The sequence below is a fragment of the Cebus imitator genome, unplaced genomic scaffold (assembly GCF_001604975.1).
Source record: "Cebus imitator isolate Cc_AM_T3 unplaced genomic scaffold, Cebus_imitator-1.0 Scaffold60, whole genome shotgun sequence".
Lineage (NCBI taxonomy): Eukaryota > Metazoa > Chordata > Mammalia > Primates > Cebidae > Cebus > Cebus imitator.
In genome coordinates, this window is record NW_016107375.1 from 4,546,295 (window position 1) to 4,570,652 (window position 24,358).

General features: G+C 40.3%; 2 protein-coding genes across 5 annotated transcripts in view; both read left to right on the forward strand.

The window, feature by feature from the left end:
- The first annotated feature begins 2,047 nt into the window (after positions 1-2,047).
- IER3IP1 (immediate early response 3 interacting protein 1) lies at positions 2,048-18,463 on the forward strand. The gene is made up of 3 exons (XM_037738977.1): positions 2,048-2,255; positions 15,008-15,109; positions 17,244-18,463. The coding sequence occupies exons 1-3, from the start codon at positions 2,165-2,167 to the stop codon at positions 17,297-17,299; spliced, it is 249 nt and encodes an 82-aa protein (XP_037594905.1). The 5' UTR covers positions 2,048-2,164; the 3' UTR covers positions 17,300-18,463.
- A 4,000-nt stretch (positions 18,464-22,463) lies between these two features.
- The window catches only part of HDHD2 (haloacid dehalogenase like hydrolase domain containing 2), a 47,749-nt gene continuing 45,854 nt past the window's right edge, over positions 22,464-24,358 (forward strand). For 2 of the 4 annotated variants that reach the window (XM_017529687.2, XM_017529685.2), the window contains exon 1: positions 22,464-22,616. The gene's annotated coding sequence lies outside the window, so the exon portion shown is untranslated. Of the gene's footprint in view, positions 22,617-22,798; positions 22,934-24,358 lie in introns of those variants that run through there. The other 2 variants (XM_017529686.2, XM_017529689.2) reach the window with 2 other exon arrangements.

A 24,358-nucleotide genomic window follows, 5' to 3' on the forward strand; every position in this document is an offset into this window, starting at 1 on the left:
GAAAATACAAAAAATTAGCCAGGTGTAATGGCGTGTGCCTATAATCCCAGCTGCTCGAGAGGCTTAGGCAGGAGAATCACTTGAACCTGGGAGGCAGAGGTTGCAGTGAGCCAAGATCACGCCACTGCACTGAGCAACAGATCAAGACTCTGTCTCTAAATAAATAAATAAATGAAATTTTTAATAGAAACTGTGTTAGTATTTAAGTGCTTTAGTGTTGAGGTAAAGAAGATACACAATATGCATATCATTTGTGTTGAGAATCTGTAGTGATTTTTTTTTCTTTTTTTATTTTTTGTTGTGTTTTTGACAGAGTCTCGTTTTGTCACCCAAGCTGGAATGCAGTGGCTCAATCTCAGCTCACTGCAACCTTCATCCCCCAGGTGCAAGTGATCCTCCCGCCTCAGCCTCCCCTAGTAGTGGGACCACAGGTGTACACTACTAAGCCCAGCTGTTTTTTGTTTGTGTGTTTTGTATTTTTGGTAGAGAAGGGATCTTGCCATGTAGCCCATGCTGAGAATTGGTAGTTTTTAAGAAGCCAACATTGAGGCGCATGGTCAAGAAGAGGGCTCAGCCTGGCGGGATGACCCATTCCTGTAATACAGTGTATTAGTCAGGGTTCTCTAGATGGACAGAACTAATAGGACATATACATGTATATATATAAAGACTGTCAACTTTATATGTATATATAAAGGGGGTGTTTTTTAGGTAGTATTAACTCACATGATTGATCACAGAGTCCCACAATAGGCTGTCTGCAAGCTGAGGAGCAAGGAGGCCAGTCTAAATCCCAAAGCTGAAGAACTTGGAGTCCAATGTTCAAGGGTAGGAAGCATCCCGTATGGGAGAAAGATGTAGGCTTGGAGGCTAAGCCAATCTACCCTTTTCACGTTTTCTGCCTGCTTTATATCCTGGCCACTCCATCAGCTGATTAGATGGTGCCCACTTGGATTAAGGGTGGAGCTGCCTTTCCCGATCCACTGACTCAACTGTTAATCTCCTTTGGTAATACCCTCACAGACACACCTAGGATCAATACATTGCATCCTTCAATCCAATAAAGTTAACGCTTAGTCTCAACCATCACATACAGCTAAGCAGGAGTCTAAGGCAGGAGGACTGCCTGAGCCAGGAGTTGAAGGCTGCATGGAGTCATGATGGTGCTACTGCACTCCAGCCTAGGCCACAGAGCAAGACCTTGTCTCTGTAAAAAAAAAAGAGGATCTGGGTTGGAGTTTGGTCAAGGAGGGGATGTTTCTTACTGATTAATTTTAAAACAGGTATTTTGTTTTAACATTCTTAAATCTTTGTCAAAGCCTTTGTTCTCTCATCTGTAAAATGGGGATATTAATATCTCCTACATCTCCTGGGATCAAATGCAGTGCTGAGCAATAGAAATATAATGCAAGCCTCACATGTCATTTACAATATCTTTATAGCCACATTAAAGAAAAGAATTAAAAATAAACAGAAAATATTAATGTTGGTAACATATTTTAACTCAATATATTCAAAATATTTTCTTTCTTTTCTTTTCTTTTCTTTTGAGACAGAGTCTTGCTCTGTCGCCCAGGCTGGAGTGCAGTGGCACGATCTTGGCTCACTGCAGCCTCCACCTCCCAGGCTCAAGCGATTCTCCTGTCAGTCTCCCGAGTAACTGGGATTACAGGCGCCCACCACCACACCCGGCTAATTTTTGTATTTTTAGTATAGACAGGGTTTTGCCATACTAACCAGGCTGGTTTCGAACTCCTGACCTCAGGTGATTTGCCCGCCTCAGTCTCCCAAAGTGCTGGAATTACAGGCATGAGCTACCAGGCCCGGTCTCAAAATATTTTCATTTCAACATGTTATCAACATTTAAAATTAATTGGGCTATCTTCATCCTTGTTCTAGTTCCAAGTGTGTGAAATCCGGTACGTATTTTGCAGCTGCAGCACTGGCCACACCAGTGCATTGACTGCACAGCACCAGTCTAGACAAGCGACAGGACTTGCAGTCTTCAGCGAGGGGCAGTTCTTAGCAAGATGGGGCGGGGCTTCCCGGAGAGTTCGTCTGGGCTCCATCGGCTTCCGTAGGAAGGCGCCAGCCGCGGAGGCGCCACGTCCCTTGCGGCAGCTGGAGAGAAATCACTCGGACTTCCGGGCGGCTCCGGACCGCCATGGCCTTTACCTTGTATTCACTGCTGCAGGCAGCCCTGCTGTGCGTTAACGCCATCGCTGTGCTGCACGAAGAGCGATTCCTCAAGAACAGTGAGTGGGGCCGCGGGGCGCGGACTGGGGCAGCACGCGGACCCGAGTGAGGCCGCGTGAGGGGACACCACTGCCCGGGACTGATGAACAGCGGAAGGCTAGTTCGGCTCGGAGTGGAAGGAGAGCCTTTCCTCCTCTCATCAGATTTGAGATCAACAGCCGGGAAACTATTCCACAGATACCCGCCGTACAGGGCCCAGGGGGTTGGGGTGGAGGGATACGGAGGTCAGCCAGGGCGCCTCTGCTTGCGATTCCTTCAGGTTAGTAATTTAATCGCAGTTTCCTGTGACTACTTTCTTTTCTTTTCTTTCTTTCTTTCTTCCTTTTTTTTTTTTTTGAGACAGAATCTCGCTCTGTTGCCCAGGCTGGAGTGCAGTGGCGCGGTCCTGTGACGACTACTATTAATTGTCGAAAACCTGGGGTCTGAGTTTTGGGTTAAGAGTTGGGGGTGGAGGAGAAGGAGGGTTGGCTCATTTTGGAGCATCAGTAGTTCACTAACTGATGGAAGGCAGTAAGTGTTCCTGGGTTTTAGGAATTATGGGAAGGGAACGTGTTGGAGTTATCAGGACATCCAGCCACTCGTGTTCCAAGAAAGTTTATTCAGATATCCTATTGGGTGCATGCAATATGCCAAAAACTCTGCTAGAATTTAGAAATTCAGAAATCACAACACAAGTTATACCTCCCAGGACCTAACGTTGTGTGCGAAGTATGTCCATTTGAATCACTGAAACGTAAAGCCAGGAGCAAGATTGATTCATTTCATTGATTCCTTCAAAAGAGATTTATTGAGCACAAAGTATGTGCCAGGTACAGCAACTACTCTGCCTTTCTGTTGGAAGTTAATCTAAATAAAAACTGAACAAGTAACAAGTATAGAGAGTATTATGTAAGAAAGCGAAGTGCAGGCAGATACTACCTTGTGAATCTGCGAAAGCTTCTTGGAGGAAGTGTGTCTAACCTGAAATCTGATACATGAGTAAACATTAACTCGGTGAAGGTGAAGGGTTGGGAGAAGTTGGAAGGGTGAGGAGAGCTTTAAGCGGTGTAGACCTGGTGTGAAAACTCTGAGGCAGGTGAGAACAGGGTCTTAAACAAGACAGTGACATGACCAGATTTGTGTTATTTGCAAGATCCTTCTGGCAACAATATGGAGGAAAGATTGGAAGGGAAAGCAGTGGATGTGGGAAGAGCCATTCTAAATAGGACAAGTAGATACAAGTGGGTTTAACAACAATAATAATGATAACCCATACTTATATAGCACTTACATGCAGGATCTTTATCAAGTGTTTTACATGTATTAACTGGTATAGCCTTCACAGCAACTCTATGGGATAGTTTCTTTTTTCATCCCCATTTTCCAGTGGGAAACGAGAAGCACAAAGAGTAGGTGGCTTTCCTAAGAACCCACAGGTCGAAGGTAGAAAGTGGTGGAGCTAGGATTCAAACTTCATCTTCCAGTGTTCATCTGTTCACTGCTACACAGGAAAGTAGAAGAGATCAAGTTGGGGGTTGAACTGTGTCCTTCAAAAAGATGTGTTGAATTCCTAACCCTTGATACCTATGAAGGTGACCTTGTTTGGAAACAGGGTCTCTTTGCAGATGTCATCAAGTTAAGATAAGATCATACAGTACTGGGTTAGGCTGGGCGTTAGATCCAATGACTGGTGCACTCATAAAAAAAGAGAGATTTGGAAACACACAGATGCACACACAGAAGACCATGTGACAACCGAGGCAGAAATTGGAGTGATGCATGTATTAGACAAGGTATACCAAGGATTTCCAGCAACTTCTGGATGTTAAGAGAGAGGCATGGATGAGATTATCCTTCAAAGCCCCCAGAAGGAACCAACCCTGCTCACGCCTTGATTTCAGACTTTTAGCCTCCAGAATTACAAGAAAATTTATGTTAAGCCACCCAGTTTGTGCTGCTTTGTTATGGTAGCCCTAGGAATCTTACGTAGATCAGAAGATATTTTAAAAGTAGAGGCTGGGCACGGTGGCTCACACCTGTAATCCTGGCACTTTGGGAAGCCAAGGTGGGCAGACCACTTGAGGTCATGAGTTTGAGACCACCCTGGACAACATGGTGAAATCCTGTCTCTACTAAAAATACAGAAATTAGCAGGGTATGGTGGTGGGTGCCTGTAATCCCAGCTACTCAGGAGGCTGAGGCAGGAGAATCACTTGTACCCTGGAGGTGGTGGTTGCGTTGACGCCATTGCACTCCAGCCTGGGCAACAAGAGGAAAATTTCCATCTCAAAAAAAAAAAAAAAAAAAAAAACTGCTACAAACTGTTAGAATGGTCCAGAAATACTAATACTTTTCCCTCTAGAACTTTGTCTTCCACATATTGTCTTTTCTACAGAGGCAGCATAGAAATATTTTGCCCACGCATGTGTTTTGAATTTGGTCCCCAAACTAAGGGAAGACACTACGTTGGCTTGTCTTAAGTTGATAAGCTGTTGTTTAAAAATATCTAAATACATTTTAAAATAGAAGTTTAAAATATTTTAAATATGTATTAAATATAGTTTATATAGGTGCTTTCCTGTTGCCTAGATTTTCTTTGTTTTTTATTTTTTAATTTGGGTTTTAGATAAGCAAATATAGATTTTTATAGGAAACTCCTTACTGGTTATCCTCCAGTTTTGCTTCTCTTAGGTGAAGCTGAGCATGTCCTTCAGTGGTTTGAAATTCTTCAGTTCTTCAATATCTATAGCCTTCAATATAAACCTCAACACTCTCACATGATTTACAAGCTCACCATAAAGTACCTTTCCTCCTCCTTCTCTTTTATCCTTTCCCAGTATTTATCCTGTGTACCATTTTTACCACTGCTGAGCCTTTACTCATCAGTGACCTTGACGTAACTCCTTTCTTTAATCGGCTAGCTCCTCAGCCTGTCAGTTAAGACCTACCTCTGGCATTGCCCTTTCCCATAAACCATCTGTGACCCATCTCCATGGGTCATATCACCACTGTAGTTTCTTTTCTGTCTCCTCCAGTAGACTGAGGAAAAGGATCCTCTTATCTTTACAGTTCTGTCAATCAACAAATGTTTTCTAAATAGTTAAATAGCTTTAACATTATCATATTCTTGCAATTCCTGATATGAGGGATATGTGTATTTTTATAAATAATTTAGCCAGTATTTTCACAGTAATGTAGGGAATATGTTGTGTCTTCTAGTTTTCCACAATTATGTTAATTTCCTTTTAGTACAAGAAAAAAAGTGCCACATAGCAAAGTAGATTTTGATGCCTGCAAAAATTGTTCTTACTAGAGTTTTTGTTTGCTTTATCCAATATCAATTTGACAAGTGTTTGTCAATATCCAGTACTAGGTATATGTTATGAACACCACAATAGAAACACCTCACACATGAATCAGTGTATTAGTCAGCTCAGGCTGCTGTAACAAAATGCCATAGACTGGGTAGCTTCTCACTTCAATTTTTTCACTGTTCTGGGGCCCAGAAGTCCAGGATCAGGGTACTGGCATGGCTTGATTCTGGTGAGGGCCTTCTTTCTGACTTCAGATGGTCAGGCTTCAGGCCTTTCTCTAAGAATAGAAAGTGGGCTGCAGTTAACTGAGAACTTAATATATATTTAAATTACTTCAGTGGTGATGCTTAAATTATGTTAATTCCAGTATTATAGAGTTTTATCTTGTTATGTTGAAGAGCAAAAAATTTTTTTTTCCTGGGAGTCACTCATCTCACATGTAAAAAAATATGTTTAAGCAATTTGTTGGAACAGATCTAAAAGAAAAAAGATTGCTGGGAACTATGGTTTCCAATAAAAATGGAGTGCATAGTATTTAAAACAAATCTTTTTTACCGTATGCGAAATTGTGGCTGTGGATGGAAAGGATTGATAATTTTACCAATGATAAATTTTTGAAACAAGTAAAGAAAATGAAACTATCAATACCATGTAAAGGTGGTTTTAAAACATAATTTTAAATGCTCAGTGTGACACCACAGAACCCATCCCAGCCCTGAGGATGTTCATGCTGTGGGGAGGAAGACCTAATTGCAGAGGGCTTCCTCTAACATGAGCTTCTACAGGCTCTCTTTTTAAATTTTGTTTTTACTTTTATGAAAGCAATACGTATATGTTTTTCAAAGTCAGAAAACTCTTCAGTTTAAAGAAAGTTAGAAGCCATCTGTCTCATTCCTCCTCAACTTGAGCCCCATTCCTTAGAAGCAAACTATTGACTTATGCTGTGGAAGGGTTTCACACAATTCTACCACCAGCAGCACACTCAGGCTTGAGTGAGCACAAGCATACTAGTCCTCCCTTATTCACAGTTTCGCTTTCCACAGTTTCTGTTAAACTGCAGTCAATCACAGTCTGGAAATATCGAAATGGGAAATTCCAGAAATAAGTAATTTATCCATTTGAAATTGTGGGCCGTTATGAGGAGCATGATGAAGTCTTGCACCATCGCGTTCCATTCCACCTGGCAAATGAATTATTCATTTGTCCAGCATCTGCAAGCTGTGTATGCCACCTGCCTCGGTTACCTGTTAGTCACATAGCAGTTAATTGACTTGGTTATCAGAGTAAATGTTGCAATATCGCAGTGCTTGTGTTCAAGTAACCCTTATTTTACTCAGTGACCCCAAATTGTAAGAGTAGTGATGTTGGCTTATTGTTCTAATTATTCTATTTTATCATTAGTTACTGTTGTTAATCTCTTACTCTGCCTAATTTATAAATTAAACTTTACCATAGGTATGTATATACATAAAAAAATATATATATATATATAGAGAGAGAGAGTATATATAGGATTTGGTACTATCTGTGGTTTTAAGCATCCCCTGGGGATCTTAGATACTTCTCCATCTCTCCCTTCTCCAACCAAATGGTTATATTAGAATTCCATATTTACATTACTATCACTATAAGTATTGCTCATAGCTGAACAGTAAAAAATAATGACTTTTATTCTTATAGTTGATTTGTGATTTAGGTATAGCATTCTAGATTGAAACTAATTTTTCTGCAGAGTTTTGAAGACATTATACCTTTTAATTTTCTTATTTTTCAGTGTTACTGTTAAATGTAATGCCATTTTGTTTTCTGGTTCTTTGTAGGTAACCTGATTTGGCTAAGCCTTTAAGGTATTCTTGTTATCTTTATGAATTTGAAATTTTACAATAATGTGAACAACATGAGGGTCTTTTTTCATTCATTGGGCTGTTTTCTGATTGGACCCTTTGGTTAAAAAGGCTCATGTCCAGTTTAGGGATATTTTCTCTTAACATTTCTTCAATAATTGCTTTCTATGTTTTCTTCTTTCTTTTCAGAACTGATTATTTTGACAGATTTATACTCTAATTTTCTTTTTTCTTTAATTTTGTTTGATAGGTTTTCTTAATTTCATTTTTCAACCCCCCTTTATTTTCGAACTTTTTATCCTAATGTAGCAAGAGCTGCTTGACCCCTGGATGAGATCTATTCTTATGGTATTGTGTTCTTGTTTCATAGCTATAATGGCTTTTTTTATTTTTCTACTTCTTGCATCTTCTCTTCCTTAGAGTCTCCATTTCTGTTTGATATGTCTTTCCATATTAAGAATTGTTCTTTTTTGACTATTAGCTTATTTTTAATTGTAAGGCACTGAGAAGCTCTTTGGAAGTTCTATGTGTGGGGTCAGGACTTGTTTACTGGTGGGTCTCACTATTAGGTGAAGGAAGAAATTGGCTATTTCATTGAGGTGAGGCTCCCAAATGTCAGTATTGGAAGGAAGTCTTTCTTCCTAGACAACTGGCCAATTTCCAGAGTAATTTTCTAACTTCCTGACTGTAGAATATAAGTTTTATACATTCAGACGTATGTGAGACATAGAGCACATGGGCAGGAGAAGTCTTGCACATTGGTATTCAGACTCTTATTCAATCCACTCTCCATGGCTGGCTGCAGGTTCAGAGCTTCTGTGTTTCAGTCTCTTCTGAGAGTAAACAGCCCTTCTTCTGATGGGGTAAGAGAGGCACAGTCTAGGGACAGGAATGAGGGGAGTCTAATTGCTTTATATAAAAGCAATTTTATTTTTTTTTTCTTTCTTTTTTTTGTGTTTTCTTTTTATGAGACAGGGCCTTGCCCTGTCACCCAGGCTGAAGTGCAATGGTATGATCATGGCTCACTGCATTCTCGATCTCCAGGGCTCAAGTGATCACTACAGGCACACAACGCTGGCCACAGCTAATTATTATTATTATTTTGAGACTGGGTCTCACTTTGTTGCCCAGGCTGGTCTCAAACTCTTGGGTTTAAGCAGTCCTCCTTCTTGGCCTCCTAATGTACTGGGATTTCAGGTGTGAGCCACCATGCCCAACCTAGACTTTCAGTTAATCCCGGTTTTCATCTTTGTCACCTACGCTGGCATTTTTAATTTTCACTCACTTTTCTAGAGTTAGCCCAATTCACCTGTTTTGTTTTTTATTATGTACTTCCTGTTGGGTTTAAGTTTCAGCTTTTCTGTGCTAAGTCAGTTATTCTTCTTCCAGTTTTTTTTCTTATTTTCCAAATTTTGAAAGATTTCTCTTTCCTGGAGATTTCTTTCTTGTTAACTTATCCTTTCATTGTGATTTTTGGTAGAGTTTCCAGAGAAAGCCAAGAAAAAAGCTTTTTTGTTTACCTCAGAACCAGGCTGCTTTCTTATTGTGTAAAGCTATTATTTTAGGTTTATATGAGTTAAGAAATCTTCCCAGTCATTCTGTCTTTCCATAGACATTTTCCTGTAGATGTTACCCAGTTTAGAAGGTGACACAACTGATGGTGATCATTTTGTGTGTCGTATATGGCTAAAGAGGTTAATATTCAGTAGCTTTTACCATGCTATAATTAGTTAAAGACCGATCATCTTTGATTTTAAGATTACAAAAAGAGGACTGCCATTTAGAGAATACCGATTGAGCTACCTAAAAGAATGAAAGAGAAATATATGGAAGAAAGAAGTTAGAGTAAAACATGTACTACACTGAAAGAAAATGTTGGAGAAGCAGTATTTGCTTGCCAGAAAGATAAGTAGACTCAGAAATGAGGGTGATGTTGCCCAGGCAAGATCCAGGTATATTTTGTGTCCTTGCTTCTGCAGTGCACATTTTTCACATCTTAACATTTCTGAAATGTTTTTTTAACTTGGGTAGATGTGTACATTTAATATTGGAGGATTTCTTCCCCCTACCCTCAAATCTACCATTGAGTGATAGGTTTATTTTATAATTCATGTGCCTTAAAAATGAAGAAGTAGGCTGGGTATGGTGGCTCATGCCCGTAATCCCAGCACTTTGGGAGGCTGAGGTGGGAGGATTGTTTAAGCCCTGAAGTTTGAAACCACATAGTGAGAACTCATCTCTGTTTATATATACATATATATATATATATACACACAATGAAATAGAGTTCTTGGAAGTCTTGTTTATGATCCTAGAATTTACCTTATCTTATCCACAATTAACTCAGTTTATTCTTATTTAGTTTAATGTCACAGACATTTGCTAAGTACTTGCTGTAAGGTGGGGAGTGGGGAAGAGCAGAAAGTTAAAGAAAGATGGCTAAATTGTAGTCCTTATCCTCCAGGAATCTGTAATCTTTTTTTTTTTTTTTTTTTTAATCACCAAGGGAATTTGTAATCTATGAGGAGACACCTGAAAACAACTAACCAAGTAGGAGAGCAAAGTCAATACAATCAGTAGATTATTTGGGTAGCAAAGAGAAAGGTTTATTCTGACATGTAAGTGGAAATTAGGAAAGGCCCTGACATTGAAGTCAGACCTAGATCAGAAGCTGCCTTTATCATGTACAGCCAACCAAGTGCGGTGACTCATGCCTGTAATCCCAGCGCTTTGGGAGGCCCAGGTAGGTGGATCGCTTGAGTCCAGGAGTTCAAGACCAGCTTGAGTGAGATGATAAAGCCCCGTGTCTATAACTAAAGTACAAAAATTAGCTGGATGTGTTTGCATGTGCCTATAATCCCAACTATTTGGGAGGCTGAGGCAGAAAGAGCACTTGAGCCTGGGAGGTGGAGGTTGCAGTGAGCTGAGATTGTGCCACTGCACTCCAGCCTGGACAACGAGTGAAACCCTGTTGTACAGCAACATGTACAGCAATTAGAGAGTAATTCAGGGGTCCCCAACCCCCAGGCCATGGACATATTAGGACCTGGACCACCCAGCAGGAGATAAGTGGCAGGCGAGTGAGCTCATCTGTATTTACAGTCCCTCCCCATGGCTTACATTAGTGTTTGAGCTCTGCCTCCTGTTAGGTAAGCAGTGGCATTAGATTCTCATAGGAACATGAATCCTGTTGTGAACTGTGCATGTGAGGGATCTACGTTGCGTACTCCTTATAAGAATCTAATGCCTGATCTATCACTGTCTCCCATCACTCCCAGATGGGACTGTCTAGTTGCCCGAAAACAAACTCAGGGCTCTCACTGATTCTACGTTATGGTGAGCTGTATGATTATTTCATTATATATTACAGTGTAATAATAGAAATAAAGTACACAATAAATGTAATGCACTTGAATCATCCTCAAACCGCCACCACCCCCAACCCCTGTCTGTGGAAAAACTGTCTTCCATGAAACTGGTCCCTGGTGCCACAAAGGTTGGGGACCGCTGGAGTAACTGACTTCGAATAGGAATACTTGGAGGGTTGTGGTAGGATATAGAACTAGAATGTCAATTTAAGGAGTTTGATCTTTATTCAGTAGGCAATGGAAATCGAGGTAGCAAGATCTAACCTTTAAGGGAGAAAACTTACGGGGTTGAGACATCAAGATCACAGGAATATCTGTTGAAAGAGTCTTGCAAGAGATAGTGAAGGCTGTGATAGTGACAACTGTGATGGTAGTTATACTATGGGAGTCCAAAAAAGAACGAAACCCCTGTGGACTGGAAGGGCTATAAGCAGAGCCTGAGCTAGGTTCTGTGAAGAGTGAGTAGGAGTCAACAACAGCCCTGTTGTAAACTTGAATTTTAAATTAGTTTTATTATACCACAGCATATCTCAGTGACAACAAAGCAAACAACCTTTATTTAGCATTTTATTTCAACCAAATAAAAGTTGATTGAAAGTGAAATCTTATTTCCCGATATTTGAGTCTTTCAGGTATATATATTTTAAAAAAACTGTTCTCTTCAGGTTTAAGGGTTAGCGTGTCAGGAATTAATTAAGCCCTGTAGTCATACGAGATAGGAAAAAGTGGACCTGAAAATGAGGACAAGAGAAGGACAAATTGCAGAAATGAGGACATGAAACTCTTCAGAAGAATGTGTCACACAATAGAAGGAGTATTAGTGCATAAGGGTAAAGAAATAATGATTTGTAGTGTCACAGAAAAATGGCAAAAGAATGTAAAAGAGTCATTTATAGAGGATAAGAGGGGTAGTAGGCTAAAATTCCTCGAGTCAAAATTAATAAATTAAGACAAATTATTAAGGAAAAAGAGAAAAAAGATATGTTCTGCTGGCAGACTAGAGCATGCTTTGGAAGCCCAACCAAGCTGTTACAGGTTTGGATCATAATCCCAAAAGACACAATCCTGGATGCCATGATTCCTAATGTCTCGAATCTCAAAAGATTAAAATCCCAAATCTTGAAAGAAGATTTTCAACTCTTGTCAATTTTGGGGAAGGGATTAGTGTGTTTTGGGTATAAGCAGGATAGTTATATCATGGTAGGTGCATCATGTTAGGCAGAACTATTACCTTGTTCTTGTCTTTATTTGCATTGGGTGGAAAATTCAGGTGAGTGGATTGACTACTAGATGTTGCGGTGCTAAAAAGTTAGGCTTAAAAATGTGTCACCTGCATTAGCATTCCTTCCAGCTGATGGTATTCCTGGAACTTTGAATGAATTAAAGCCACATTTGCCAGAAGAAGGCAGTGAAGTTACTGACTGGTTCAAAAATAATTATGTGTGTGCCTGTAGGCCCAGCTACTTGGCCGGGCACAGTGGCTCACGCCTGTAATCCCAGCACTTTGAGAGGCCGAGGCGGGGGGATCACAAGATCAGGAGTTCAAGACCAGCCTGGCCAACATGGTAAAACTGCATCTCTACTAAAAATGCAAAAATTAGCTGGGCGTGGTGGTGAGCACCTGTAATCCCAGCTACCTAGGAGGATGAGGCAGAGAACTGCTTGAACCCAGGGGGCGGAGGTTCCAGTGAGCTGAGATCATGCCATTGCACTCCAGCCTGCGTGAAAGAGCGAGGCTCCACAAAAAAAAAAAAAGAAAAAGAAAAAATTGTGTGCATAGTAGGGTAAGAAGACACTGGTGCAACAGTGTTGCTACTTGATCACTAGCGGATTTCTGGGTGCCTAAAACAACATAGAAGCATGGCACAGAGGATGGGAACTTTTAATAGGGAAAGCTCATGTTGATACATATCAAACCATAGAATAATTTCAAAAAGAGCAGTGCCACCTAGAAAATGAATGTGAGCAGTATGTCTGAGGAAAACCAGGTCCTAAAAGAAAAAAAAAGCAGCTATTCATTGTGACACAAGACATCAAAATATAGTTAATGATGGAGAAAGCCAACTAGCTCTTAAGGAATATTTCCAGGCAATTGCCCATAATCTATCCCTGTAATAATATATTGTCATATGTCACATTTTTTCAGCTTTTTTTCTTTTTCAATTGTTTTTACTATTTTAAATTGTCAGCATTGGTTTTTACAATTCCCAATGCTATGTATTTCATCTTTACATCATTTGCAATACTGGAGGTATAAACTGTGTAGAGACTTTGAGAGAGTTGTGATTTGTTTTATGCATTCTTTGCAAACTTGGCTGCAAAAGGACATTACCACAGTGTTGACTTTGTGTATCCGCATTGTGCATGTATGTGAAAACATGCTCAGTAAATGAAGAAAGGTTATTTCTGTATATTTGTATGCAATTGTGAAAAAGAAAATTTCTTGTGATCTCAGCTGTTTGGGCAATTGCATATGTACTGGTGACCCATTGTATTTTTCATTGATCCTGTCAGAAGACTTAGGTTGTTTGTCACGGTGTTTCAGAGGACCACAGTTATAAAGCTAGGTTAACACACTTAGCAACCATAGTGTTAATGTGTTTATACATTTTCCTTTTTGGCCTATTTCTTTGTGAATATGGTTCACCTGCTCGTGGCTGTTGTATCTGTGGGACTGCCATTAGTATACCTTAGTGCCGCAAAAATATATGTGCTGTCATTGCCCATTTTATTGTGTAAAGTGGCCTTTGAAGTGTTCTATTGTGTTTTTATGTTTCTCAAATAACACATTTGCCTCTTTTTAAAAGTTTTTAAATTGAGACAGGGTCTCACTCTGTCACCAGGCTGGAGTGCAGTCATGTGATCATGGCTTACTGCAGCCTCGACCTTCCCCGGGTTCAGGTGATCCTCCCACCTCAGCTTCCCGAGTAGCTAGGACTATAGGCGCACACCATCACACCCAACTAATTTTTGTATTTTTAATAGAGATGGGGTTTCACCATGTTACCCAGGCTGGTCTCAAACTCCTGGGCTCAAGTGATCCACCCACCTTGACCTCCCAAAGTGATGGAATTAGAGGCATGAGCCACTGTACCCAGCCCCCGAAAATTCTTTAAAAGATAACTCCCCTTTTAAAAATGTAAATGAGGGCTGGGTGCGGTGACTCATGCATGTAATCCTAGCACTTTGGGAGGCCAAGGTGGGTAGATCACTTGAGCCCAGGAGTTCGAGACCAGCCTGGGTAACATGGCAAAACCCTGTCTCTACTAAAAATCCAAAAATTAGCCAGGTGTGGTGGTGTGTGCCTATAGTCCCAGCTACTCGGGAGGCTGAGGTGGGAGGATCACCTGAACCTGGGGAGGTTGAGGCCGCAGTGAGCCATGATCACACCACTGCACTCCAGCCTAGGTGACTCCAGCGGGGCAACAGAGTAAAACCCTGTCTCAATTAAAATAATAATAAAAGAAATATGTAGGCCAAATGTGGTGGCTCGTACCTGTAATCTCAGCACTTTGGGCGGCTGAGATGGAGGATCATTTAAGACTAGCCTAGGCAGTAAAGGGAGACCCTGTCTCTATATTATTATAAATGATTTTTTAAAAAGAATCAAATTATTCTTCCTAGAATTACATGTTTGAGATTTCAATGTTTATTGATTGTCATTTTTGGGATTTTAGACTTCAGGGTTTTGATCTGTTGAAATTTCAAGATTTGGGATTATGGCATTTGAGATTTGTGTATTTTGGTAGTATGATCAACTCCCAGTTTACCAGGTTTACTTTAAAAGTTTCCCCAAGTAATGTAGACAGTGATTCTCAGCTACAGCATTTTTATACTAATGATTTTGATGAATTTTTATAAATTCTGAATTGAGCTAATTATAATAATTATATAGCTTGATAGTATGCTTTGGTTTTCAGTTGTGACTTGAGAAGTATTTGAATGGTATTTTTAAAAAAGAGAAAAAAACAGTTACAAAGATCATCTTCACTAAATTAAATGCCATGAAACAATTTAGACTGTAGTTTATTTTATAAAATCAAAGTGTAAATGAAGTGAAATGAGGGTGTTGCTATCAAAAATTTAAAAAACTAAAATATTTAACTCACTGTTGTTTAATCTTTCCTTAAAAGTTATGACTTTATGTCTTTAACAAGGTCTCAAACTAATCTTTTAGAAGATGCTAGTAAGGGAGCAAAGCAAGTGTGTAATAACTTTTAACACAGCTAATCTTTATATTATACAGTTGGCTGGGGAACAGACCAGGGAATTGGTGGATTCGGAGAGGAGCCGGGAATTAAATCACAGCTAATGAACCTTATTCGATCTGTAAGAACCGTGATGAGAGGTAAGAAGAAAAGCTAATAGAGCACTCTTAAGTTTTAATATTGTGGTTTTATTTAAGTAGGAAAGCTTCTGAATGTGAATACCACATATGCCATTTGTAGTGGTTATTTTTTTTCTCTTAAACATGGCTTTACTGCTTGAAAGTTAATGGGTTTTTGTTTTGTTTTTTTTTTTCTTAGTTTGCCTCTTATTTCTGTCTAAGCCAGTTGGTACAGAATGCTTATAATCTGTATATTTGTGTGTTACCTGTCACAGCTAAAAGACAAAATTATATTCTTGCCTTTTGGGAACTGTTGCTTCCAATTTGTAAAATCATCTACAGTATTGGGAGGCTTTCAAGAGAAAGCTGGGTGTGGTGGTTCACTCCTGTAATCCCAGCACTTTGGGAAGCTGAGGCAGGCAGATCACCTGAGGTCAGGAGTTTGAGACCAGCCTGGCCAACATGGTGAAACCCCATCTTTACTAAAAATACAAAATTAGCCGGTGACACATGCCTGTAATCCCAGCTGCTCAGGAGGCTGAGGCAGGAGGATGGCTTGAACCCAGGAGGTGGAGGTTGCAGTGAGCTGGGATCGTGCCATGCCACTGCACTCCAGCCTGGGAGACAGAGTAAAATTCTGTCTCAAAAAAAAAAAAAGAGAGAAATAAAGATCTCATATCTGTCATTCTACTGGAAAATATTTTTGAGCAATTCAAGAAAAAAGAGTTCAAAAACCTTTTATTTAAAATGATTATAATTAGGGCCTCTTCTCCCTTTAACAACCTTGGATACAATGTTAAATAAGTTCATTTTTAATGTAGTAAATTGACATTACAGAATTTTCTTTGCACTGTATTTCTAATCTCAAGTATCAGTGGCAACCCTGCAGGTCTACTTCTGCCTGAGTCTGATGCACTCATGTTCCCAGGGTTGTACCAGGACTATCTACAGATGTTTCACATTGATCTGATTGTTCCAGTGCAACCCTTATTCCCAGTTATACAAACTTTCTTGAAAATAAGTTTTGGATTTCATGATCAAAAGTATTTTAGAATGTCCCCGTAATAATGATTTATAACAGGATAATGATGACATATTGTCAGATATTTCAATCCTTCCTAGAGGCCAGTAACTATTTCCTAGTTTTTTCTCTGATTTTTTTTTTTTTTTTTATAGNGCAGTGAGCCATGATCACACCACTGCACTCCAGCCTAGGTGACTCCAGCGGGGCAACAGAGTAAAACCCTGTCTCAATTAAAATAATAATAAAAGAAATATGTAGGCCAAATGTGGTGGCTCGTACCTGTAATCTCAGCACTTTGGGCGGCTGAGATGGAGGATCATTTAAGACTAGCCTAGGCAGTAAAGGGAGACCCTGTCTCTATATTATTATAAATGATTTTTTAAAAAGAATCAAATTATTCTTCCTAGAATTACATGTTTGAGATTTCAATGTTTATTGATTGTCATTTTTGGGATTTTAGACTTCAGGGTTTTGATCTGTTGAAATTTCAAGATTTGGGATTATGGCATTTGAGATTTGTGTATTTTGGTAGTATGATCAACTCCCAGTTTACCAGGTTTACTTTAAAAGTTTCCCCAAGTAATGTAGACAGTGATTCTCAGCTACAGCATTTTTATACTAATGATTTTGATGAATTTTTATAAATTCTGAATTGAGCTAATTATAATAATTATATAGCTTGATAGTATGCTTTGGTTTTCAGTTGTGACTTGAGAAGTATTTGAATGGTATTTTTAAAAAAGAGAAAAAAACAGTTACAAAGATCATCTTCACTAAATTAAATGCCATGAAACAATTTAGACTGTAGTTTATTTTATAAAATCAAAGTGTAAATGAAGTGAAATGAGGGTGTTGCTATCAAAAATTTAAAAAACTAAAATATTTAACTCACTGTTGTTTAAACTTTCCTTAAAAGTTATGACTTTATGTCTTTAACAAGGTCTCAAACTAATCTTTTAGAAGATGCTAGTAAGGGAGCAAAGCAAGTGTGTAATAACTTTTAACACAGCTAATCTTTATATTATACAGTTGGCTGGGGAACAGACCAGGGAATTGGTGGATTCGGAGAGGAGCCGGGAATTAAATCACAGCTAATGAACCTTATTCGATCTGTAAGAACCGTGATGAGAGTGCCATTGATAATAGTAAACTCAATTGCAATTGTGTTACTTTTATTATTTGGTTGAATGTCAGAGGAAGAAATGGAGACTCAGAAGAAGACATGCCAGTAGAAGTTATTACTTCGGTCATTATTGGAATATTTATATCACTGGCTCACCTTGCACTTGTCAAAAATGTAAAGCTGAAAATAAAACCAGAGTTTCTATTTATCTGGTTTTTTTTTTTTTTTTCAACGTTGCAGTTATGGTTTCATTACCAAAAGATCAGCTCATGAGAGGCAGTAACTCTCCAGGACTGGAATATCTGATTGCTCACTGTTAATAGTAGTTCATGCTGTGGTGAGATTGTTAAAAGAGTGCAAGACCATTGCTTCTTTTTTTTTTTTTTTAAGATATTTTTCTATCTCTCACTTCTCAGGGATGAATTTTGTTTTCAAAGTTTTGAAGTTCCTTGCAACTTAGCTAGGATGTGAGTGGTTATTCCAAGATAAAATTTAAAATATTTTTTAAAAGTAATTACTGCACATAAAATGAAAAATAGGTAATTTGAATAATTTTATTTTAAACTCCTTGGTTATTTTGTCTATATGTTGTCTCACCTATAAATTCAAATTTATAGATACTATTGAGTATTAATACTCTCTGATTTCAGGGAGAATTCTGTTAGTCACATGATGATTATGTTTTTGTTTAACATTCTTTCCATGCATTTGTTATTTTATTAATTGGCCTGAATGATGAGACCAGACCACTATCTACAGATTTTCATTGTCAGAAAAATCTATAAGTCTGCCCTTTTTACAGTGCTTTTTTATTTATGCTTTAAAAAAAAAAAAAAAGCATAAATATTAGTCTGCAAGAGCAGTCCTAAGCAATCACAATTAAACTACTACATAAGAAGACTGTTTATCGTGCAGCATTTACCTCTCAAAAAATCATTACGTTTCTATTTCTTGGTGGAGTAGCACATTGTGGGGTGTGATTCTTAATTCCTCATTAAGTTTGACAATAGGACGTTCATGCTGGATACGTTGTCTTTTATTTTGTTTTATTTTGATGTCTCAGACCATCATGTGAGGTTGCTCATCTCATAATACAGTTTTATGCAGAAAGGTTGAAACTGTGTAAATGGTTTTTGTCGAAATTATCAGTTACAATATTTTAAAGGGGTACAATGGTGTCTTTGTTTATAGGAGAACATTTGTAAATAAAGTTGAATTTCTAAGTCAAGCATTTGTTTTTGTACCTTAGTATAAACCTGTCAGTGTTAACTGCCTTAATCTCCATTTTTTATATAACACCTTTTATTATATGTTCTTTGCTATAAAGTTGCCGAGTATAGATTTAATGAAAGTAAATATTTATATCTATTTTTTTTTTCTTCAGTAAATTAACTGAATTGCTGCCCTACATCCAGAAGACTCAGGAGCAACTTTTATTTCATGACTTAAGCTACTTCTAAAACTATGAAGCAGGTATTAAGTACCTTTTGGCCTTGCCTGAGTTAGAAATGGATGATCTTTGGACTGTGAGCTTGCAGCTAGAGCAAGGAATGTACCAGGGATTCTTAATTGATTACTTGACTCATGTGAATGACTGACTAATTTGGTACTTAGAGGCCATGTTATTTCAGCTATACAAAGAACTGATGCATGAGTTTGAGCTACTGAAAAGATTCAAAAGAAGCAGTTACTTGAGGGCAGGCCCATTTCCCCAGATGGTATGAGCAGTACAAAATTTTTTAAAAGGAAAGAAAAGAGTGACTTTGATCTGATGCTATTTTTTATGTAAGATATTACAGCATACCTTCATATTAATTCATTGTTGGGATATTGTCCCAATATTCTATCAGGGAACAGTCACAGAAGGGCCAGGATCAAAGTGTTCTGTGGCCAAGTAGTTCTGAGGAAAGTGAAGCACTGAACATCAAAATATGTCATATCAGAAGGCCACTTCATAATTCCACTTTTAATGTGGCTGAAGAGGGGTCTGTAAGCTTTCACAGGTCAGTCCTGGCTTCCCCAGAGCAGTTGTGATTCAGTAACCATAGTGTGTTATTTTAGTAGACAACCTAAGTGCCTGTTGGCCTGCCCACGTCCTCCCCTTTATCTGTTCTCAGGATTTACAATTTGTGATTATTCTGGACTCCAGATACTGATGATATTTATAGTCCTTACGTATTCCGGCCCTATGTTTGCATGCGTCTGAACTGTGCGAAGGTTCTTTGCTCTAGTTTGTAGATATTAACCAAATTTATACCCCAATCCCTAATCAAGTACAGTGGTTTTCAAACTTTTATTGTTAACAGCAGACTCAGATTTTCAAAGGAATTCTGATATAGAACAGTAACATTCCAATATCGAAAACAGATGAGAGTAGGTCCATTTATTTGTTTTTAGTTGAAATAGGACTGGGACTCAAAAGCTCACTATTCAGCCTCCACTGCACTCTGTCAAGCTTCCCAAGGCATTTCTATAAAACCCTAAATTTTCAAAAACATAGCTATAAAGTACCTTTTAAAAATCCCTGTTTTAGTGATAAAAAAGAATTAGATCATGTCTTTTGTAGGAACATGGAGCTGGAGGCCATCATCCTTAGAAAACCAACGTAGAAACAGAAAAATACTGCATGTTCTCACAAGTGGGAGCCGAATGATTAGAACTCATGGACATAAGGAGGGCAACAACAGACACTGGGAGCTATTTGAGAGTGGAAGGTGAGAAAAGAGGAGCAGAAAAAATAACTATTGGGTACTGGGCTTAGTACCTGGGTGATGAAATAATCTGTACCAAAGCCCCGTGACACAAGTTTAACAATTTAACAAACCTGTACGTGTACCCCTAAATCTAAAATAAAAGTTAAAAAAGTAAAAATACAAATACTTTTTAAAAATCCCTGTTTTAGGGAGGGTGGGAGGGGTGAGGGATACAGAAGCTATGTATTGAGTACAATGTCCAGTAGTCCAGTGATGGGTGCACTAAAATTTCAGACTTTACACCACTATATAATTCATCCATGTAACCAGAAACCACTTGTACTCCTAAAGCTGTTGAAATAAAAAGCTAGATGAGTTCCCCCACCTTCCTCCCCCTAGGTGAGGCATGAGAATTGCTTGAACCTAGGAGGCAGAGGTTGCAGTGAGCCGAGATTGTGCCACTGTACTCTTCTAGCCTGGGCTACACAGTGAGACTCTGTCTCAAAACAACAACAAAAATAACATTTTAATACCAATCAGAATGGAATTCTTTTTTTGTGAAGACTTCTCTTGGCCCTGATTGTTCGTTGTAAATCAAATATTGTGAAAACATTTGGTGCAAAGACCTGGGACACAATGGGCAACGTCCATGGGTATCAATGGTCAAGGTAAGTTTTGGAATCCTGTTTGTGTTCCAGTTCAGATACTACTTTATGTCTTCATTCCTTTGGGTTTTTTGCCCCATCTTTTTTTCTGAATCCAGCCCCTCCCTTTGGAGGGGCTGAATTCCTTCCTTATATATCTTGCCTTTCATCAAGTAGATCCATTTGGAGAGGAGAAAGCCATTAGTCCTATTCCATTATTCCACATAATGTGAATGAAGCAGGGTATTGGTACTCACTCTTGTAATCTCAGCACTTTGGGAGGATGAGGTAGAAGAATTGCATTAACCCAGGGGTTTGAAACCAGCCTGGGCAACATTGTGGGACTCCACCCTGTGAACAAAAATCAAAATTAGCCAGTTGTGGTGGTGTGCACCTGTGGTCCCAGCTACTGGGGAGGCTGACACAGGAGGATCCCTTGAGCCTCGGAAGTGGAAGCTGCAGTGAGCCATGATTGTGCCACTGCACTCCATCCTGGATGACAGAGTGAGGCCATGTCTCAAAAAACAAAACACTGTCAGTTACATTACCCAATTGCCCAGTCTTGGAGCCTGACAATTGATGCCTTCTTCTCCCTAACCCTAGTCTAATCTGTCACCAGTTTCTGTTTTACCCTCTGCTTTGTTTCCACACGTTCTAGTTAAAGTACCTCTCTTGTAGCCCTGCAGTGGGTCTTTTAGCTGGTCTCACCCATTCTGGCATCTCTTCTATCCATACTGCAGGCAGAGGAAGCAGTTAGAAAAATACATTTCTTATATTACCTACTTAAAATCCTTTGGGGATGTCTTTTTTTTTTTTTTTTTTTTTTTCAAAGACCTTGGATGGTGATGCCTTAATCTGGTCAAAGACTCAGCTGGCTCATAAGAGGAAACTAGGACCAAATTATTTTTCCTTCAACCAATTATACCCTCACATAGAAAAGTTAGCAAAAATGAGTAAGACAAAACAACCTTCAGATCTAGTGGGGAGGAAAAGCAGAAGGCCCCTAGTTCAGGGGACAGAACGGGGACAGAAAAGCAGAAGGCCCCTAGTCCAGGGGACAGCTCCTAACAGGGCTGACTGCAGCCTTCGGTAGTGGGGGTGCTAGGTTGTGATATAAGGGTGGCATATATGGGTCCCCAGTCAAGGACAGAGCAGTGGTCTTATCAAGGAGTACAACCCTTGTATAAGGTGTAACCCGAGTCAGTATCCTACTTTGTCAACACTGATCCAGAAAGTTGTTCAGTCATTTTCACAGTGCATAAGAGTGACCTTTCTGCGCTGTTATTCAGGTCCACACAACTTACTTGGATCAAGAGGAGACAAGTAGAGACCCCCACGAGTGTGGCAGCGGAGCGGGGAGGGAGGTGGTTCTGAGTGTACCAAGATAGAGCTCCCCTGGAACAGGAAGGCACGGCCTGTGGTGGCTCTAACCCGGAGGGAGGCAGGGTGAGAACACTAAACTTTCGGGATCGCTGAAGCGGAAAAGGAGGGACGTTGCGGCCTGAGGGAGTAGTTAACGGAGAAACAAGTGCCAGGTGTTATTCGAGTAGCTAAGGGGGAAATGGCGACTTCGGGGATTGGGCGCGTTTAGTACGGTATGACTTCTTAAGCCTCGAGAGTGAACAAATGGTGGAGGAGGGAGTGAAGGCAAAGAACGCTACTCAGTAACGCTCGGTTCAACAGTGGTGCTGTAGATTGGCAAACAGCTACCGAGCAAAGGCAGGGGATTATTTTTCCTCGTGCATCCTGACCCAAGAAGCCGCGCCCTTGAGGGAGCGGATTCTGCAAAGGACTGCGCTTTCCGTCAACGGCGGTGAAAGCGGAGGACTATTCGGCGCGGTGGTTGGGTACAGGCGGAGGACTACTCGGAGGGGCGGGGTGGAGCCGGGAAAGACCGAGCTTCCGGCGTGGCCAGGCCAGCTTCCGGCGTCTGTCTGTCAGCTGTGGGGCGCTCTAGCCGGGCTGCGAGGACCCTGAGGGCTGTGCAGCTGCCTGGCTTTGCGATCAGCGGGGACCTTTCCTGAGGCTGGCGTGCGGACTGTGGGTGAGGAGCCGTTGTAGGACAGAAGCAGAAGAAGCGGAATTGGGGCCGGGAGGCTGTAGTTTTTGTGATGGGTCGGGTACTACCAGCATCGCCCACAGGCCGCCCTTCCTGTGGGGCCGGGCCAGCCTGCGCTTTTCCTCTGTGCTCATCGCACGCCTTCCGCATCGGGACCGCCCCCTTTGCCGTGGCCCCGCGCGTGCGCACAGTTGGGCGCGAGGCACGTTGAGTGTCTCTCCGGGGCGGATCCTGACGTTAGTGTGCCAGTCATTCCTCGAAGCGTGCTCTTGGAATGTATTTCGGAGCTAGCATCCCTCCTAGTCAGTTTGGCGTTTGCCAGGCCCTGGTACTTGGACTAGAACCGAGTACATTGGCGAGTCTTGAGGAGCCTTCCCAGCCAAGAGATGGGCGGGTGGGATCGAAGTTGAGTTGGTGCTAAAAGAGTTTGTTGCTGGGGCCTTACAGCTCTGGACACCGGGATTCTTTAGTTAATTCAGAGTGTTTCTTGAACACTTAAATAACACAGTGGGAAAGGCAACACAGCCCCATAGACACAGAGCTCAGTAGTTTAATAGGAGAGGCGCGGGCTGGTAACCAGGACAGTGGTAAATGTAGTGGGAGCACAAGTGGCTCCTAGCCCAACTCTGGGAGAAAAGGAGTTGGACCCAGGAGGGGCACGCCAGGGGAAGTGGTGCTTATCTGAGACTGAGGGTTGAAGGGATTAGGCAGGAGACGGGAGGATGTAATGCAAGTAGTTTCAGAGGAAAGTCCAGCAACGAGCGAGGTACCGGTTGCGGTACCGTGGAACTTGGGTGCCAGTAGAGACAAATGAGTTGGAGAGGGTAAACCAGGACTCTGTCCGTCAGTGTTCATTGTTCAGACTTAATCCAGAGGACAGCGGGGAGACACTGGAAGAATTTTAACTGGAGAATGGCTGAATAATACCATCATTTATTAAATGCATACAGAAAAGTCTGGAACCACATAGGGAAGGAAAGAGAATTTGTACTTCTCAGGGGCTTTAGGAGGCATGTTCTGTAGAGCTCCAATCTCCCAAGGGAAAATTTGTATTAAAATCTCTTGTTTTAAGTATGCAAGTTTTGAATACTTAATGTATCTTTAGATATGTTTTCTCAAATCCCCAAGTTATGCTTAAGAACCTTGAATCATATGTATCCTGTGATTTTTGTAGCTGTTGATATTTTCGTAATGTTCCCTCCTTGCTTCCCTCTCCCAGCCCTCACATACGTAACCCAACTTTTCTGTGAGCAGAACACAGTTCACAATTTTTTATATGTATTACTTTCTTTAATCCTTTTATCAACCATTAGAGTTGTGTTATTTCTACATTAGCAATGGAGAAACTGAGACAAAAAGGTTAAGAAAGTTGCCCAGGTGCACCCAGCTAGTGAATGGAGATTTATACCCAAGCCATGTACGACTTCTTTGTTCTTGTTCTTAACCACTGTATTTTAGGGAATAATTTAGGGCTGGTGATAGGGAGGAGATGCAAAGCAGAGAGGACAGTTAAGTTGTTGAAATAGTCTATGAGAGACGATTTCACACTTCAAAAAGATAGTTTTAATAATGAAGAGAAATAGGTGGATTTCAGACTGTAAAGGAAGTAGAACTGACATACTTTGGCATCTGGCTTGATGGTGCTGCCAACCGCTTATAAGGATGGCTGGGTAAGAGCACCTTTGAGGGTGAAAGAACTTGGATTGAGATGGCCCTGTGATATTCAA

Excerpts from the sequence above, each read along its gene's own strand:
- IER3IP1 (XM_037738977.1), top strand. The coding sequence starts at position 2,165 with ATGGCCTTTACCTTGTATTCACTGCTGCAGGCAGCCCTGCTGTGCGTT. Across the intron at positions 2,256-15,007 it reads AGAGCGATTCCTCAAGAACA|TTGGCTGGGGAACAGACCAG; the intron begins GTGAGTGGGGCC and ends TATATTATACAG. Across the intron at positions 15,110-17,243 it reads TGTAAGAACCGTGATGAGAG|TGCCATTGATAATAGTAAAC; the intron begins GTAAGAAGAAAA and ends CCGTGATGAGAG.